The 19,934-nt window shown below is 38.7% G+C and overlaps 1 protein-coding gene across 2 annotated transcripts in view; it reads left to right on the top strand.

The window, feature by feature from the left end:
* The window catches only part of JAKMIP2 (janus kinase and microtubule interacting protein 2), a 162,346-nt gene that overhangs the window by 117,006 nt on the left and 25,406 nt on the right, over window positions 1-19,934 (top strand). The window contains exons 8-17 of one of the 2 annotated variants that reach the window (XM_060092041.1): window positions 1,912-1,968; window positions 2,889-3,008; window positions 3,946-4,074; window positions 6,736-6,819; window positions 7,503-7,565; window positions 10,069-10,167; window positions 11,464-11,562; window positions 13,247-13,300; window positions 14,616-14,681; window positions 18,989-19,057. In XM_060092041.1, coding sequence (XP_059948024.1) covers window positions 1,912-1,968; window positions 2,889-3,008; window positions 3,946-4,074; window positions 6,736-6,819; window positions 7,503-7,565; window positions 10,069-10,167; window positions 11,464-11,562; window positions 13,247-13,300; window positions 14,616-14,681; window positions 18,989-19,057 — 840 coding nt within the window. The remainder of the gene's footprint in view (window positions 1-1,911; window positions 1,969-2,888; window positions 3,009-3,945; window positions 4,075-6,735; window positions 6,820-7,502; window positions 7,566-10,068; window positions 10,168-11,463; window positions 11,563-13,246; window positions 13,301-14,615; window positions 14,682-18,988; window positions 19,058-19,934) is intronic. The other variant, XM_060092042.1, reaches the window with a different exon arrangement.

Raw genomic sequence — 19,934 nt, 5'->3', positions numbered from 1 at the left:
ATTGTGTGATGTATCTTATAATTGCTTTCCAGTATCAAGATTCTGAGGCTCAGAGATTAAATATTTTGCCTACAATAACAGGACCATAGGTCTCTTGTTTCCCAACACCTGATTCAGTGTCTGGCACATAGTGGTAGTTTAATAAATATTTGTTGAATGAACAACAATATCATAATGACATAACAGCTGAAATTACAGTCCAGATGTTCTGACTGTGACTTAAGTACCTGCTGAAGTAGGTAAAGCAGTTGTTACTCCCATCTGCATCTGGCTGAGGCCTGTGTTACCTACAACTTTGGGCTGAGACCTGTATATGTGTTTGGGTTTTCCTCTTTGCCTCTGTCTTTATTCTGTGAATGACATCTGTGATCACTCTTCACTTCAGGACCAAGCCAAGGCTTACAGAGGTGAACTAGTGATGGGGGAGTTTCAAGCAGTAGTCTCCAAAGTAGGGTGAGCGAGATGATTTACTGCCATTGAGGGAAGAAAAGATTATAAATTCTGCTTTATAATTATTTATGGTTCACCCTTTTAAAATTTTCCATGTTGAGTGTATGTTATAATGCATATGCTACATTTGGAGGGTCATCTAAGTATAAATTTTAAAAGTTTTGGATATATTAAGGTTGCATGATCAAATTACTTTTACTTATAAAGGTGAAAGACGATAAAGTTAACACCACTGGCTTAACCAGATTATTTTCTTAAACATGTGCTTCAATGCTCTATGCCCCTCACTTCACTTCCACATCCTTAATAACTCATAAATCTCACAGATTCACTAGTCCAGGAATTTGCTTGGCTTTGAGTATCCTGAGTTTAAGCTAAAAGTTTCTTACAGAATTTTGAGGCATGTCTACCAGACTTTCAAGAAGACATAAGTGTCACTTATTCCATCCACTTATTTGAAAAATATTTATTTATTTATTTATTTATTTATTTGGCTGCGTCGGGTCTTAGTTGCGGCACACGGGATTGTCGTTGCAGCGTGTGGACTTCTCTCTAGTTGTGGTGCACGGGCTCCAGAGCACACAAGCTCAGTAGTTGTGGCTCGTGGGCTCTGTAGTTGTGGCAGACGAGATTGCCCTGCAGCATGTGGGATCTTAGCTCCCAGACCAGGGATCAAATCCGTGTCCCCTGCATTGGAAGGCGGATTCTTAACCATTGGACCACCAGGGAAGTCCCTCTATCCACTTTTGAATTTGTACAGTAAGTATATGGAGCATTCAGCAGGTGGACACCAAAGTCCCAGGATATCTCCTTTCACAAAAAGAATGAATTAAGAAATCGATCGTTATTTCTAGATATTCTTTGAATTTCCCAGAACATTCTAACGAGGACCACTCCCTGTCCAAAAAAAGAAAACACTAGATGCTTCCAACCAAGCAGATACCCTGTTCCCATTTTCAGAGGCTACAGGTGCGAACAAGGATCCAAGCATAGTCAAAAGATAGCTTTCTATGCTTTTCAAGTGATTAAGTGAAAAGAATGTTTTATTCTTTAAAATAAAATAATATTTTTTTCAACACCTAAATTTAAAATAATTTGGGATCTGAGAAAATTGAAGAATTGTGCTTTGGGAGAACATGAATGACTATTTTGTTCTTGATTTCAAGTATAACACACTTGAAATCCAATTAGCAACACAGTGTGCACAGTGTACTTCCTGACTGTGAGGCTCTCAGATCCACATAATCAGGAAAGGTTGTAGAATATTCTTCCTTTGAAAATACTTAAGTATCAAACCCAAAGTTGCCAAAATTTACAAAACATAATCTTATTTTAAATAGAAATATGTAATGCCTCAGGGGAAAAACAACTCTGTCTTTGGGGAAAAAAACAAAAAACAAAACCCTACGGGGGAGATATGTACCAACTCAAGATCTGAAAAGTCGTTAATCTATTTTCCAGGACCGGGAAAAGCTCATTCGTAGGAGAAAGCATAGAAGAAGTTCCAAGCCAATTAAGGTAATGAGAAAACTAGGTTATCAGGCTTTTGCCACACACAGAGCCAGAGAAGTGAGGCTTGCCAAGGAATCTTCCTGCAAAGATGTGATAAATCAGATGTTCCTGAATTGCAGCAAACCCTGGGGTTTATCTGCCAGAAGAAAACATCTTCTCTTGACAGTTCTCAGAAGTCCAAAAATGATTGCGTTGTGGATCTTAACGTGAAAGGGTTTGCTTTAATATGAGTTCCTCTTAGTGAAGAAGCCACTAGGTTTGACATAGAAAGGGTTATCTGACAAGCTGGAGAGTCACACTCCAAGAACATGCAAGAGATATTTATGATCTGATGTCTCCCCTGAATAATATTAGCATCTGGTTCCCATCCTATAATTGATTAATATATTTTCATTATTCACTTGGGCAATATTATTGATAATGATACTCTCAATCCATGAATATCTGTATAGCCTCTTATAATCCACAAAGTTTTGTTATTTAATTTGTCAATGTGTTTGATTTTTGCTTTTAACAATTGCATCATTTGATTTGGATGTGGAATTAGATGATATGAGTTGATAATCCCCTTCCCATAGATGCCTGGACTTTCAGAATTCCTTGATTATATTTTAAATACTGGACAGAGTAAATGACATAAAATCATCATGGTATAAAATGTAACATAAAAGAGGATACAGTGTTTTTATGAAGAGCCCAAATATTAATGAATCTTCCTCCGAAATATCAGAAGTGAAATAACGTAGGACAAACACTTATTGGAATTATTGTGTTCATGCCTAATATGTTTATTTCATCAAAGAAGCATTAAAGGATCTATGTCTTCTCTGTTCATTTGCATGTTTGCCAGTTGACAGTGCTTTAATAATATGTTGACTTTCCCCACTGTTAGTTTTATTGGTAAATATGTACTGTCCCTCCACTAGAGGCCTGTTTTGGACCCATTTATTGGCTATGATGAGGACTCCATGGATTCAGAAACATCATCCATGGCCTCATTTAGAACAGACCGAACGCCAGCTACTCCTGATGATGACTTGGATGAAGTAAGCTTTTTCACTTCTCTCATCTTTTGTGATATTGTCACCGCATCTTTCCTTGAAGGGGGAGAAAAACCATTTCACTTTTTATCTGCTTTGTGAACAGCACATAATCTCATAATAGTGACCAATTTTGAGACTGTGCTTGACTTTGTTACCTCTTAGAAATAGCTTCACCTATGTTATGTAGCCCTTTTAGAAACTTCTCTGAAGTTCAGCTCTGTAACTTGAAGACTTCTTTCAAAATAAAATTATTCTCTCAGATTCTTCATCCAGAGGATGCGTGAACCAAAGAAGCAGCTTAGAGGAACAGCTTTTAAATAAGTCTAAGACAGTGCTTAGCCAAGTTTCTTTGTCAGCCACCTTCATCTGAACTATCTAGGGGGTTCAATTACCATGAAAGTTCCTGGACCACACAACTCCTGACTCCTGCAGGATCTTGAGGGTGGAACCCCCAAATCTGCATTTTTTACTTGGTGATTGTATTATGCTCTGAAGTTTAGGACCTAACGCTGTAAAACTATGTTTTTATAATTTATCTGGAGAAGAAGTTGTTAGATATGAAAATATTGAAAGGAACTGAAACTGAAACTCTGATTATCATCTCCTCAAATATGGATCCAAAATCTGGGTGTACATTTTTCTCATTTGGATCCAAAATTGTCTGTAATCCAAGCCCAAATGGGTAATAATCAGAAAGGTATAAATAAGCAAATGCTTCTCTTATTAATGAGTACTTAAATATTTCTGAAATGCGCATCTAGAAAGTGTCATAGTATTTGTGCCCGTACACATACTTTAAAATTAAGAGTAAAATCACATAGAATCCAATATCATACAAACCTTTATTTCTCTTTAAAAAATGGACAAATGCTAATATTTCACATTGAACACAGGACCTGAACATAACATAACTATTTTTCTACTTTTTTTTAACCTCAAGAGTCTAGCAGCTGAAGAATCTGAGCTACGATTCCGACAATTAACAAAAGAGTACCAGGCTCTCCAAAGAGCCTATGCCCTCTTGCAGGAGCAGACTGGAGGCATCATTGATGCTGAAAGAGAAGCCAAGGTTAGTGTACATCTGGGAGAGTGCCCTGAATAGGCTTGCGACAGTCACAGCATAAAAGTATTGCAGACATAAAAGTACCAATAGGGTAGCTTTCTCCCTTCTCTCCACTGCAGTTTTGAACTGCTTTATCTTTTATGTCAACAAACCTTGGATCTAGAGACATTAGAACCAGCTTAGATTGATGCTTTTGTTCCTTTAAAGATAGTTGAGTACATAGTTCTTATTTTTGCTATTTGAAAACTTATATTTTCAAAGCTAAACAATGTTGAATTTTGGTAATCCATGTTTTTTAGTTTCTTGCTTAAATAAAAAAAAACTTTTATCTTTCAAAAGCAATGGTTAGCCAGTTCTTTTTCTGAGTTAATAAGTGCACAGCATTACATTGACAGCTTACTGAGAATTGTCACTAACAATATCTCACTTAACCCTTGTGCCAGCCCCCTAAGGTGGGTATTTTATAAAAGAGGAATTTGAGGCTCAGAGAGGTTAATTGAATTGCCCCAGATCACACAGCTAATAAATGCAAAACTGGGATTCCAAGTTATATCATACTGGGTCAGTTGTTTTTTCCATTATGTTGCAACTGCCTCTCATAAGTCTGTTTTTTAAAAAAACCACATACAGTACTAATACTTGACATTATGGAGTCGTTGCTGTGTTTCAGGCATTGTACTGAGTACTTTATATGCATTATCTCATGTAATCCTAAAACAACTCTATGAGTTAGATGCAGTTATTAACTCCTTTTTACAGGAGAGGAAATAGTAGCCCAGTAAAAGTTAAATGTAGCTTAGTTAGGTTAAAACCAGGGTATGTAGCTTAGATGAAAGCTAGGATATGAACCTCGTCCTTCTGAGTTCAATCATAACCACCATGCCATAACTTCCTCATAGGTTAGTTTACTTGGGGCAAGAAAGAGTGTGACCATCCAGTGATTTTATCCTACTTCCTAATTAGAAGGTCTACAATGTACTGAGGAGTGTTGTAGGAACTACTGTTAGTTGGTTAGTGGGAAAGGATAGATATTATAGCTATATTTTTAAATGGTAGCATACATACATACATGCACGTACACATACATAAGAGAGTAAATATTAAAGAAAACCCACCGTGATTTGGAATAGACAGGTAAGCAATCATTAGGAAGGGATGTGTGTGTGTGTGCTTTCATGTCTGTGCCCTAATACTGTAAGAGTTGTGGATTCCTATATCAATTTTTACTACCCGTTCTTACCAGCGTAGGATTGGTCAATTGAAATAACAGCATATGCCTTGTTTTTTGTAGAGGTGATGACATAGAACCCAGTTCTCTTTCTCTAGTCTCACTCTCCCATCAAAATACAGGTTTAGCATTGTTTATGGCCATTAAAGTAAGACAACTTACTATTCTGAGCAAAATAGTCTAAAACAAATCAAGATGTTGGGAAAAGAGTAGTAGAGTAAATTCAAAGAAAGTAGAGATGCAAAAATAGTTAGTATAGATGAAAAAGTATCAGTGAAAACAGAAGACCTAATCACTTCAAGACAAGGAAAAAAAATAGTTATACTCAACACCCATTCAAAGTTAAAATAATTCTTTTTTTTTTTTTTTTTTTTTAATTTTCGGCTGTGTTGGGTCTTCATTGTGGTTCACGGGCTTCTCATTGTGGTGGCTTCTAGTTACAGAGCATGGGCTCTAGGCACACGGGCTTCAGTAGTTGTAACACACAGGCTTAGTTGCTCCGAGGCATGTGGGATCTTCCCGGACCAGGGATCGAACTCGTGTCACCTGCATTGGCAGGCGGATTCTTAACCACTGTGCCAACAAAGTTAAATTAAATCTTAGCAAATGAAGCTTGGAATTTTTTAACCTGATAAAGGTAAATATAACATTTAACAGTCCGAAGAAATATTTTCCTCACAGCGAATAATAAGAAAAGAATACTTACCATCACTGATTTTGTTCAAATTTGTTGAACCTATCCAGATCATAAGACAAGGAAAAAAATATGTGTATGACCAGAAAACAAAAAAAGTTATTTTTCACAAAAAGTAGGATCATATTAAGAGAGAATACAAGTGAATCTAAAAAATTACTAGACTAAATGAAATAAGGTTGTTCCATACAAATCAGTGTCCCAAACTGCTGATGTACGCACATGTGTGTGCACACACACACAAAACACATGATAGATACATATATACATACCTACATACATAGATTTGCATTTAGATTTAAATATAGGGCACAAAGTTGGCTTTGAAAGAATGGAAGGATTTGGGGGAGGCAATATGGGAGAAGGCTTTCCAGAAGGGGAAGTCGTTCAAATAAAGAGAGAAGTGGAGAGGTACAAGACATATTTAGAGAACAAGGAGATCACCAGCAGGTAAGGGATGGACCCTGCATTGATAGTGGTGGGAAAAGATTGGAAATATAAGAGAAGTTCTCAAATCCCAAGCTAAACAGTTTGAATTTTAACCTGATGATAAAGGGAGCCACTGAAATTTGTACACAGAGAATTTATGTTGTAAAAATAGATTGAAAATATTCTTTGGTGATAGAAAATTCTTTTTTTTTTTTTTCTTTTCTCAATTGTTGAGTTCTAATCAAGGAACATGAGGGGAAGAAAAATGTTGAATTGCCATTTTACTTACTGAGTTCTGGAATTTTGATTTCACTAGGCTCAAGAGCAGCTCCAGGCAGAGGTGCTAAGGTATAAAGCCAAAATTGAAGATCTGGAAGCGACTCTGGCTCAGAAAGGGCAGGTAGGCATTTGGTTGCTCCCACTTCTGCAGATGCAGACAATTCAATCTGACCTTCCTCTAGATCACCCTGTGCATGGGCCCATCCAGGACACGGCTTGGCTCTCCACAGTGACCTTTCTCAAACTGTGTCAGAATGTTCAACTCTCTGTTTCTGTCCCTGGTGTTTTGTTGGCCAGAGTGTGAACCCAGCTACAACAGTGAATAAGGCTGGGCAAGAGAGAGAATGCCAGAGGAAGAGGAGCCCTGTACACATAGCCTAGAGTGGTCATGAGCTGCTAAGACCAAGACTCACCCCTCAAGCTGCATTCTTTGCCTCTATGCTACATTTATGGTTCTGCATTTTAATGTTTTCCATCCATATGTATCTAGCCTGTGTGCATTCTGACCCTTTTCACTTTTTGCCTGTGTGGTCACTTCTGAGTCCCCAGAAGGCTGGTCCTGGATTATTCAGACTTGAAAAGATAGGGATAGTGAGTGACAATAAAAAGGGGGTTAAATTTTCCCGGCAACTTTGGCCCCAATGTCTTGGAATAAGGAGCAGGCCGGGGTGGGTGTCATTTACCAGTCGTTGGCAGGCAAACGATCCGGGTGGAGAGAAGACGGCCCTGGCAAAGTGGTTTGACGACACATGCTCTTTCATGCCACTCTGAAATGCTGACTGCGCGATATTCTTTGTCAAACAGGATTCACACTGGGTAGAAGATAAACAACTTTTCATTAAGAGAAACCAGGAGCTTTTAGAAAAGGTATGTGGGGCGCAACACCCTAGTGGGGTAGAGGAGAGAATGATGAGAGATCCAGGAGCAGCAGGGGGTCCTCTCAGGAGTGGCACAGGGGCTAGGGGACAGGGAGGCTTTTCTGGCGCTGTGCTCCCCTCTGCTGGGTGCCCAACTGCATCTCTGTCACTGCCATCACCATCAGTTGAGTGGCACGTGGTGTGCATGGCTCTGCGCTGGGCGTTGTGCCGACTTGAAAGGATGTGATCCCTGAAACCTATTGATTTGTTACCCATATATATATACTGTATATGTACTGTACGTATATATATACACACCCACACATGCACACATCCTATGTGGTTGACCATCTACAAGAACACCCTGTGAATAGGACTTGTTATTTTGTGCAAGGACATGCTGCAACCTAGCATAGACTGTGTTCTTACTGTTAATTTTTTGCTAATGTTGGCTGCTTGTTTGTTTATTTTTTATGAAAGAACATTTCAAAGGGTGCATCCAGAGCACAAAAGAGCATTTCCAGGAGGTTGGAACAAATCAAGATGCAAAGGCATGGCTTCGGCCCAATAGATAGAATTAATTTGGGTTAGCTGAACATAGACTTTTGATTAGGGGCAGTGAAATACAACAGAGATCATTTTAAGTTCAAACGTGGCTTTTCCTTTGGTATTTCCCTTTGATGATGTGAAACAATTACAAAATAATCTCATATTATTCTTGACAGAAAGAGAATTTGAAAGCCCATTTGAAAAAGGGAAATAATTCTGTAGGGTGATGTAGAGTTATATAGAAATTATTTTAGGATTTTTTCCGCCGATATTCACTAGCCTTGACAAGTAATAAAAGTTAACCGCAACACCCTGGTAAGCATGAAAAGGTAAAGAAGATGCTTGTCCTCCCCTCCCTCTGGTCCTGTCTCACTTTCTACATGATGAGAGACAGAGCTGATGTATAGAAGGGGGGTGGGTATTCCAGGATTGAGGACTGGTACTCTCAGAAAGGTTACGGGTCCCTCTAAAGAAACTTTATGGACATTAGCCCTGGTCTATGAATTGTAGCCACCTGTGAACCACTAATATGATGGCTAGTGCTAACCACCAGATCCAGGAATCTCCCCAAATATCCCATCTCTGATGTCAAGCCAAGATTCTAGGAAATAGTCAACTTCTAAAAACTTTCAAAAGTTTACTAGACCACAAAAATCTAGTGGAAAAAACTTGAGTTGGCTACATAAATTAATGTTACATAGTATCTCACTTTCCCCCATCTTTATTTTTCTAGAATTTTTCTATATCAGGAGGCCATGAGAAAAAGAAGATTTTAGTAGTCTCCGAGATGCCCAGTAATAAGTGTAATTATACTTATTTATCATCTAAAAAAATAATTCCCATTATGTCTTCTTTCTGATTTTCTTTGGTCTTGATTTCTTTGGGCTAAAAGGGGAATTTTTTGAGCTCAGCCTTCTAAGAGTAAAAGAAAACCAAAGTGACAATAGAGCTAAACATTCTACTTCAAGTGTTTATCCTTGAGAAAGTAAGATTTACCCTACATTAAAAAGCCCCTGATTTTTTATTTCTAAATTCAAGATTTTAAATAGTTACTGTACAGAAGGCCCACCCACACAGCTAATATCGAAGGCAGCCCCAAGCCTACTGCAGATCATGAAAATGTTCTGATCCCTTGTGGACATGGGCACTGTGTACAGGGCAAGGCAGGTTTGTACACAACTAACTTAATTCCATGCTTCATCAGGTTACACTAGATGTCCTACAGGAAAGCCCTATGGGAAAACAGAAGGGAGAGTTGTCACTTTGGATTGAGGAGCCAGGGGAAGGCTCTTATGGTAGGAGACGTCAAGGAAGTATAGGATTTCCTCATGTAGAAAAGGGAATGGGGGAGCCCTGTTCAGGCAGAGGTGAGCACAGAGCTCCTGGAGTAACCAGAACATAGGGTAGATCTGGGTTTCTAGATTCAAGTGTGTGTGATCACATGTGAGTGTGTGTGCGTGTAGACATGACAGTGATAACACCTAAATCTGGTGAGCAGATTATTAAGGTTTTTGAATTCCATTGAGGACTTCGGCTTTATTTTGAAGGTAACTGGAATTCAACAAATTTTTGTGTAGGATCAGAGCTGTTTTAAAAAAATATTTCTTCAACAACTTGTAACTCCAGAAATAAGAGGTGTCAGTCTCCATTATTTGCACCATTAAATCTAGTTCTTGGACACTGTTCCAGACAGCAAGGGACAGATTCACTCTTCATAGGGTCCCTAGACTTTATCTCAATGAATGGAGGCATCCTCCAGTATTTTCTTCTATGACCTGAAAAACTCAACCAAAGGATAACTAGAGGGAAGACCAAAGATTTATTTTATTCACATCTACTTGGGACTTTTTTTTTATGGTCTAGACAATTTATTCACCGTGTAAATGAATGCTGTCCATGCTTGCTTTGCAAAGTTGTAGATGCTTTTCGCAATGTCCACCTAACTTGAGGATTTACTTTATCAGATAGAAAAACAAGAGGCAGAAAATCACCGGCTCCAACAGGAACTGCAGGATGCCAGAGACCAGAATGAGCTGCTGGAGTTTCGAAATCTAGAGCTAGAAGTAAGGAAATGATGATAATGATAATAAAAATATTAACATGCACTGAACCCATTCTTTGTGTGAGGTACTAACTTAAGCATTTCAGATACATACTCTCATTGGACCTCACAACCACAACCAAGATTTGATAGATGAGGCAACTGAGGTTAAATAACTTGCCCAAGTCCTGTGACTAGTACGTGGTGAAGCACTGATGCAACTCAGAATTGTCTGCTCAGATACTGTACTTTACAACACTGTTGCCTTTATGAACAAGGCTAATGAATAATTTTAAAATAATTTGAATAATATATTTCAAACTTTATCAATATTTCATTGCTTTTAAATAATCATTTCCATCCTTCATTGAATTCTGACTCAGGAAAATATTACTTCAAGAATTATATTTTAAAATGTACTATATACAAAAATATTTTATTGATAGACCCTTGAATTTGTAAGTAAACTTTTTATTCTGTAATGCATTATGCAAAAGGCTAAGAAGCAAGGTAATTTGTTTTAGGAAATACTTTGGTTAACTTGGCCAAGTTTTGGTCTTTGTTTTTAAGTAAAACATATCAATCAAATCAGATTTTGATTATATCATGCAGAATCCGGCATAGGGTCTGGTTGAATGTGAGCTGATACGTAAAGGATAAGAAAATTTCCCATTTGATTTCTTTGTTATTTTGCCAGCAATTTCTTCTTGAGGTTATTTTACATTAGGTTTGGATAAAGTTAGCAGTTGGTATGCTTCAGTGAAGAAGAGTTAAGTCATCTTTGGTAGCCCACAAATCTTACTAATAAAGCTTGAGTGGATTGAATATGCAAAAGACCATGAGCTGCCCTAAAACTTCATGGTCAGAAGAACATTCTTTGTGATACTTGAAAGCTCTAAATATTCATGTAGTTTAAAATGGAACTCCACTTCCCACATTTCCTTGATCAAAAAATTTGCAAAACTGGCCACGGAGCGGCTGGGCCCGTGAGCCATGGCCGCTGGGCCTGCACGTCCGGAGCCTGTGCTCCATGGCGGGAGAGGCCACAGCAGTGAGAGGCCCGCGTATCGAAAAAAAAAAAAAATTTGCAAAACTGGATGACACCATGTTAAATTCTTCTCCCACATCTCTTAGTTGACTTATTGGCTCTTTTCCATTAAATTCAAACACCCAGATCTTGAGTTCGATTTTTTTTTTTGCCAAATGGCATATTGATAAGCTGCTGAAATAGCATAGAGGCCACAGACAACTGGTTTAGTGATTAATCAGTAGTTCCTTTTTTTTTTTAATTCCCATATATTCTTCACTGTATTTCAAGGAAAGAGAGAGACGATCCCCTCCATTTAATCTGCAAATTCACCCATTCTCAGATGGTGTAAGTGCTCTACAGATCTACTGTATGAAAGAAGGTGTCAAGGTAGGCAGATGTTTCCTTGTGTATGTTGTCGACAGTAGAAAAACTGGGAATTGGAAAAGGGGAGGTTGTTTGTGACTGTTTTGTCTTTTGGTCACTGGCTGTCATTTTGATACAAACTAGGTAGGAACTGAAAATAGTCACATCTCTGGGAAAATAGACAGAACATACACAAAATAAATGTGTGACAGATGTATGAATGGTAACAGCAAAAAAATAGGAAACTATGATTATTTAGAACAGAGTAACATAAAGAGTGATACAGAATCAAAATATTAAGATAATTACCCTTGATTATCTGGAGGAAATATTAAATAAATTCAGTATTTTAAGAAACGTATCTCAAGGATGCCAGGTAAAAAGGTATTTGTTGAGTCCCTTTGTTGTGCTGTTCTAATCGCTATGGAATTCATCATCTTGGAATTTCAGTATTAGAAGAAACCTGGAAATCATCTTGCCCACCATCTCTTTTGATATGGGTGTTTTAGGGAGGATTTCACTTTTGGAAGGCCTTGGGGATTATAACATGTTGCTCACTTAGACAAAGTATAATTTTATCTTTAGTGATATTGGAATACGTTTTAAATATTAAGGTCGAGTGGAGGTGGCTCCATCTCCTGGAAAATATATTGTCCCTCAATGTAACAGAATCACATAGTGACTGACTATTCCAGAGGTAAGGCTAGGAAGCCTCCCGCTCTTTCTGGTCTCTCCTTACCTTCTGCATGGCCCTTCCTGTTCCCACTCTGAGCTGCCAAATATACCTGCTTTAGTTGCCTTCTCTCTACCTCTGAGATTGAGCTAGACTTTTGTATTTCTGGCAGTAGGGATCTGCTATACTGTTATCTGAATGTGAGTAAAAGGAGAAAGTGGTACTAATGGGGGGGAAATGAGGTCGAAAATTGTGCGTCTTTGACTTCTGTCTTAAACCACTCTCATGTTGTTTAAACTTCTGGCCTTCCTGGGCTGTGTGAAAATTTGTAAACCAAAGCAATTTTTTGATTCAACTCTAATTCAATGAGAAGCACTTTACTTTGTATTTTCCTTAGATGTTTTGTTTTTAGATAAATCACAAACAACCTAATCAGTGCATGTAGTTTATATACAAGGGAACTCTTTTAAATGGAGTTCAGCTGCTTCAAATTGACTCAGGGACTATAATAAAAATCAGCTGTTTTCCATAGGATGGAATTAATGCTAAACACCTAAAAAATAGAACTGCTCTGTAGTTTTCTATGTGGCAGTCAAAATCTCAACCAGGTCAGAATTCCATTAATTAGAATGAAATTGGTTGGTTATTTAAATTTCTTTCCTGTTACTTTTCTTAATACTTGAAATCTACCACAGTTGAAACAATTTTCAACAATTATAAGAAAAAAAGTTACTGAGCAAATCCCGAGTCCTTAGTACATCCTAGACATTTTGATGTACAATCTCTTTATCCTCACATCAGCCTGTGAAGGAAGTATTTATTTTGCAGTTGGCGAAATTGAAAATGCACTGTTAAGTAGTTTTCCCAGGTTCACATAGCTTATACGAAGCAAAGTGGAAATGTAAAACCAACTGTGCCTAATTGAAAACAAACCAAGGAAGAGCAGGTCTCAAAATGTCCTCTCTAACTCAAGGTTCAGGCAGGCACTGATAGAATGGTAAGCCACGACTTGAATGAATCTCCTCGTTTTTGCAGGATGTGAACATCCCTGATCTCATAAAGCAGCTTGATATCTTGGGTGATAACGGGGTAAGTAATGAATTGATTAAGTGCAGTAAAGATATGAATTTGCCTAAAGAGAAGCAAGAAATAACTTGCCAATGCATCACGTGTAAAATAGTAGCAAGTGAAGGGAACTATACAAAGTATTTTGTAATAACCTATAAGGGACAAGAATCTGAAAATGTAGTTATACACACATATATATATGTACATATGTAGTTATACATACATATGTGTATAACTAAATCACTGTGCTGTACACCTGAAACTAACACAACCTTGTAAATCAACTATACTTCAATTAAATAAATAAATAGAAAAAAACAAAAAATAATAGCAAGTGAGACAGCAGGTTCACGTAAGCATGCGGCTTCTGGAGAAGAATCAACAATCAAACCACTCAGCTAAGGGATTGTAAGGGTCTCTGGAAGGTAGTGGCAGAAGTGGGAACTGTTAAGGTGCTTTTCATGCGCAGTTTTCAGGTTTGAATGCCAACGGAGTCTGGGCTGATGAAAGCTAATTACCTTCTGACTGTTGCTGGGAGGCATATGAGGTGAAATTAATCAGTCATGCAGTTGCAAATGCTGCTAAATAGTAGTGTTGGTGGCAGCCCCACAAAAAATGCACTAGGAAACTATAATCCCTTTTCTTTCTAAAAACACCTTCCAGACAGGGTCAAGGCATATTAATTCAGTGGGAGGACCATTCATTGAGATACTAGATGAATGATGTATGTAGGTTGAAGTAGTCACACTATTTTTTTCCCTTGAAAAATTACCAAAGGAGAGAACAAAATCAATTGAATCACATTAAACTGCTATGAAAAGATTACTCTTTATTTCATTTTTTAAATATCTTTATTGGAGTATAATTGCTTTACAATGGTGTGTTAGTTTCTGCTGTATAACAAAGTGAATCAGCTATACATATACATATATCCCCATATCTCCTCCCTTTTGCGTCTCCCTCCCACCCTCCCTATCCCACCCCTCTGGGTGGTCACAAAGCACTGAGTTGATCTCCCTGTGCTGTGTGGCTGCTTCCCACTATCTATTTCATTTTGGTTTCTGCTTTTCTTATGACTATTAATGCAGTATGCTTACAGTGAAACATAAAATCAAGTCAGCACTAGAGATATAAAAACATCACATTTAATGTACTTTTTACAGGTTTTGAATGAACTCTTTGTTAAGAATTATTACTAAATAGAATAGGCCGTTTGTGAATGTTCCATGCATGCGTATGTGGCAGGCAAGTTAGGCAGTATCTTCTGATAGTGTAAATGTCAGAAAGTGTTTTCAGCTTATTTTCTTTCTCCCCACCCTTTCAACCCCCGCCACAGAATTTAAGAAATGAAGAGCAAGTGGCTATAATTCAGGCCAGCACTGTGCTGTCCCTGGCAGAAAAGGTAATAAATCATACTAACATTCAAATCATCTCACTGTCTGGCTTAACACTTGGGGTTGAAGGACAATCTTTTGCACATGATTTTGCATTATTAAATACCTAATAAATATTTTATTCTTCAGGGTGATATAACCCAGATAGAATGAGAACACACAAAAGAAGAGTCTACACACTGATTTAGGGTGGGTGGATAATTCTTGCTTTGAAGTCTCTTAAAAATATAATTCTGTAAAAATGCAAAACCTGCATTACATTACTTAAGCCATCCTTACCAAGCTGGGAAACCAATAAAGAAGGGCTTTGTTAAGTGGTAAATTGGAGCATGGCTCTTTCTGTGGGCTTTTCCTTGGGTGTGTACATACCAGTTATTCCAACTGATTCTGTAACTTGGTGGTGGCTCCCAGCACCTTCATTTAGAAAGCCCAACCTGGGGACTGTCAGAAGGGCAACACTGAGTGTTCTCTCACCGCCTTGTGTCTAAACCTGGTAAATGCAAGAGAGAGAAAAAAGGAAAGAGCTAAGTGAAGAAACCTGGTAACTGTCTGTATTCAGGGCACCTTGAGAATCAGCACATAGTTGACAGTCATGTGTACATGGCTGGATAAAGTAAGAACTTATGAACTATAAGTTCCTTGAGATGCTTTCTTAATTTCTAAATGCATAAAAAAGCATGTTGTAAATTAAATGAAACCATGAGCAAGCATTCACCTTGCTCCAGTCTGAAATGAGGGAATTCTACTGGTCAAATGACCCAGTTAAGTTACTCAAACAAAACAATGACATTTAAAAAACTGGCAGAGGGAGAGGGAAGAATTGCTATAAAATAAAAAGTTACTTAAGAAATATTGAAATGGTCCTTTTTTGCATCCTGATTCAAGCAAACCAAGCGTGAAACAAAGGATATTTTGCTGACAACTGGGGAAATTTTAATATGGACCAGGTATCAGATGACAAAAGGAATTAATGTTAATTTTGCAAAGTGTGGAAATGGTCTTGTGGTTATGTTTTTTTTTTTTAAAGACCTTAAATGTTAGGGACACATACTGAAGCATTTCATGTGAAATATCTGGGATTTGCTCTTTTAAAAACTTCCTCCCTTCACAATTTAATAACAAACCTTATCACTTTCCCTTTCCTCTTGCGATCAAATTAATAGCACCACATTGTCCCTAACACAGGTCTAGAATCCAAAATTTGGCAAGAGGGCCCCCTGGGAGCTGGCCCTTACCTATTTCTCCAGCACCCCACTTCCTTTCTTGGTCACCAACCAAGGTCCAGCCATGCACAAATCCTTTTGGGGCTCCAGTCTCCGCTCTCCTCTCTCCTCTCTTCTCTCTCCTCTCTTCTCTCTCCTCTCTCCTCTCTTCTCTCTCTCTCTCTCTCTCTCTCTCTCTCTCTCTCTCTCTCTCTGTCTCTGTCTCTGTCTCTATCTCCCTCTACGTATTTTCATCCCTTGGTCCTTTACACTGTTGCTTTTGTCTAGATTTTCTCTTCTTCCCTTTCTACCTTTGTCTGGCTAAATCTTAATCATTAGACCCGCCCATACATGGGGAAGCCTTCCTATTCACCCAAGCCCAGTTAAGTCTTCTCACTCAGTGTTCCCACAGTAACCTGTGCTTCTGCTACCATGGCTTTTAGCAACTGTAATACAACCACGCTTTTTTTTTTTTTTTTTCTGTAGTTCACTAGACTCTACGCTCCACGAGGGCAACTCTGGAATCTGTTTTTCACTCTTTGTTTTCCTAGTTTTTCACACCAGAGCATCTCATCCAGTTGGAGTCATGAAGGGCTATGATTCTTTATTGCAAGCTTTCCCTCAAGTTTCCTACTAAAAGCAGAAAGTACCCTATAGCACGTAGGAGCTGTTCTAGTAAAGCTTTGACATATTAGTTCGTGCCTCCACTTACCTCCTTTGCAAAACAGGTGTGAGGGGTTCGGATTAAACAATCAAGGGGTGATGCCTATGCGCTTAGCACTGTGATTGAAAGTGAGGAACCAGCTGAATAAGACACAAGCTTGTCCTTAAAACGCTCATGGTCTTTGCAATTCATAAGCTAAAGTCACCCTCCCCACCATGTTTGGGATTCACAGATAAACATTTCTACCTCCAAGTAATTGTAAATATCATCTTGAACTTCCTGAGACCACACATTTGAATTATCTCTCTACCATCTGAGAGTGTGACCTTTAGCCAGAGGTTGAGCCGAGACAAATTTCCAACAAGGAAATCCTATTGTGACTTCGTATTAAAAATAATAAGAGCAGTGACCTTATGTGAGGACATGTTACGGGCCAGGGACTATGCTAAATGCTGTCTGTGCATTATCTCATTGCTCCCCACAACCACCCTATATTCATCCACTATTTTCATTTTATCTGTGAGAAAACTGGCCTGGGCTATTCACTCCTCATCCTGCATCATCCATGAAGTCAGAGTTGGGAGCCAACATACAAATCTATAGCTAAAGCCCATGACCGGACTACTTCACTTCACGGTTCTCTTAAAAACATAGTGTGGGATTTCCCTGGTGGGACAGTGGTTAAGACTCTGCATTTCCAATGCAGGGGGCCAGGGTTCGATCCCTGGTCAGGGAACTAGATCCCACATGCATGCCGCAACTAAGGAGCCCACGAACCACAAGTAAGAAGCCCGCCTGCTGCAACTAAGACCCAGCGCAACCAAATAAATAAATATTTAAAAAAAAAAATGGTACACAAGAGAATTTGTTTCTCAATGGTAAATGGGCAGCAAGCAAGAGGAAGCATTTTAATAAAGCTTGATGGTACACAATTGCAATATGAGGCTGTTTACAAGAAACCCATGACTTTGGACTGAAATTTGTTTCATGAGGGAAGCCATGTGTATGTACAAGAGCTGAGAGTCTCCACCTCTCCAGTCTCCACGGCCTTTTTTCTTTCCCCATGTTCCTTACAGCCAAGGGGCTGTTGGATATGGTGGCCCCTTGTGAATACCAAGGCTTTAGTATATAGAAAAATGCTCAGTACACCACATAATTTATCACAAACTAAGAAGAAATAGGTGGTAGTGAGGCAAATTTCTTTTTTTTTCTTTTTTTTTTTTTTTTTGCGGTACGCGGGCCTCTCACTGTTGTGGCCTCTCCCGTTGCGGAGCACAGGCTCCGGACACGCAAGCTCAGCAGCCATGGCTCACGGGCCTAGCCGCTCCGCAGCATGTGGGATCTTCCCAGACCGGGGCACGAACCCGTGTCCCCTGCATCGGCAGGCGGACTCTCAACCACTGCGCCACCAGGGAAGCCCGAGGCAAATTTCTAACAGTGTGGAAGTACAAAAATGAATGTTAACCAAAAACTAGAATGTATTGGTTACCTAGTATGTGCAGTACACTGTCAGTAGGACCTGAGGTTAATTACATCCTTTAATCTTTACATTATTATTAATCCCATTTCACAGATAAGAAAGTTGAGGCTTAGAGAAACCAGGTAACATTTCAAGGCCACATAGCCATGAAAAGCTAGGATTGGGATTAGACCCAAGGTAGTCAGCCTCTAGAACCCACACAGTTAATTATTTGCCCAATTGCCTCCCTGAGGGATAAGCTTATGGTTAACTTGATGGAGACCCATTATAACAATTTATTCTCTGAAACCACATATGTGGTAGGCTCACACTGTATTATTCAAAGTCTAAATTCATTCAGGGTCTTGATCTGTGCTAATATCAACACCATCTAACAGAATGATATATTCTAAGTGTTAGGAAAGATAAGTTCTTTCTGTGTGATTTAAAATTTGTCTCCACTCAACAAAAATGATTCCTCAACATTTAGCTGTAATCAGTGTCATATACTGAAAAAAATGCCATTTCTCCAGTCTCACCTGGCCTTCTTTCTTTCATCATGCTCCCTCCAATCATGGAGAATTAGACATACCTTCTGCTTGGAACTTACCCCTCACCTTTGCTTAGTCATCTCTGACTCATTCCTTACACCCAGTGCAATTGTCGTTTCCAAGAAAGCCTCCCATAGTGTCCTCCAATGAGGGCAAAACATGTGTTGGTCTTATTCACCATCACAGCCCTAGTACCTAGCACATTGCCTCACACATGGTAGATATCAATGAAGGCTTTCGCTGAATGAAGAATGAATGAATGAGTGGAAATTTATAAACTTGTTTCTGAGCTAAGAGTTAAAATATACCAAGTTTTCACTCCAATTCTTAGTCTGCTTCCTGAGATATAAGGGGAAGAGACTAAGCAGCTCAGGAGGCAGCACCATTTACACCATGTCAAGCAATCATGTCAAACACTTGTGTCTGGTTTACCCCTTAGTGGATCCAGCAAATTGAAGGAGCAGAGGCTGCCCTGCACCAGAAAATGATGGAATTGGAAAGTGACATGGTGAGTAAAAATGAGATGTCAGAAAACAAAAGAAAAATTGACAAGACAAATGGAAAACAACTGTTTTCTAGCAGTTGTATCTGGCACGGATGGAAGTTTGTAGCCTTGCCACTATTTTGCGTATAGACTGTGAAACAGAATGCCCAGAAGTACCCCACAATTTCAAGTTATAGCCTCCAGAAATATCATGTTGTAATTTTGTAGTATTTCCAGAACTAATGCTGAATAAAATCCAGTTAGGTGTTTTCTTTCTTAGGCTAAATAATTTGTCCACCAAATTTACAGAAATGTTGGGTGTAACTTTGGTATTAAAAATCCCCAAGCCACCTCACTCCCATTAAGATGGCTACTATCAAAAAAAAAACCCAACAAAAAACAGAAAATAACAAGTGATGATGAAGATGTGGAGAAATTGGAACCCGGTGCAATGTCGGTGGGAATGTAAAATGGTGCAGCTGCTATGGAAAACCGTATGGTTAGTGGTTGCTCAAAAAATTCAAAATAGAATTACCATATGATACAGCAACACCACTTCTGGGAGTACACCCAAAATAACTGAAAGCAGGCTCTTGAAGAGAGATTTGTACACCTGTGTTCAAAGCAGCATTATTTTCTATAGCTTAAACATGGAAGCAACCCAAGTGTCTTGTCAATGGCTAAGCAAAATGTGGTATATCCATCTATGGAATATTATTCAGCCTTTAAAGAGTAAGGACATTATGACACATGCTATGACATGGATGAACTTTGAGGACATTATGCTAAATGAAATAAGCCAGTCACGAAAAGACAAATACTGTATCATTCTACTAATATAGGGTACCTACAGTAGTCATATTCATAGAAACAGAAAGCAAAATGATGGTTCTCAGGAGCT

The sequence above is a fragment of the Mesoplodon densirostris genome, chromosome 3 (assembly GCF_025265405.1).
Source record: "Mesoplodon densirostris isolate mMesDen1 chromosome 3, mMesDen1 primary haplotype, whole genome shotgun sequence".
In the NCBI taxonomy this organism is placed as follows: Eukaryota; Metazoa; Chordata; class Mammalia; order Artiodactyla; family Ziphiidae; genus Mesoplodon; species Mesoplodon densirostris.
This window is presented reverse-complemented; position numbering and strand designations above follow the sequence as displayed.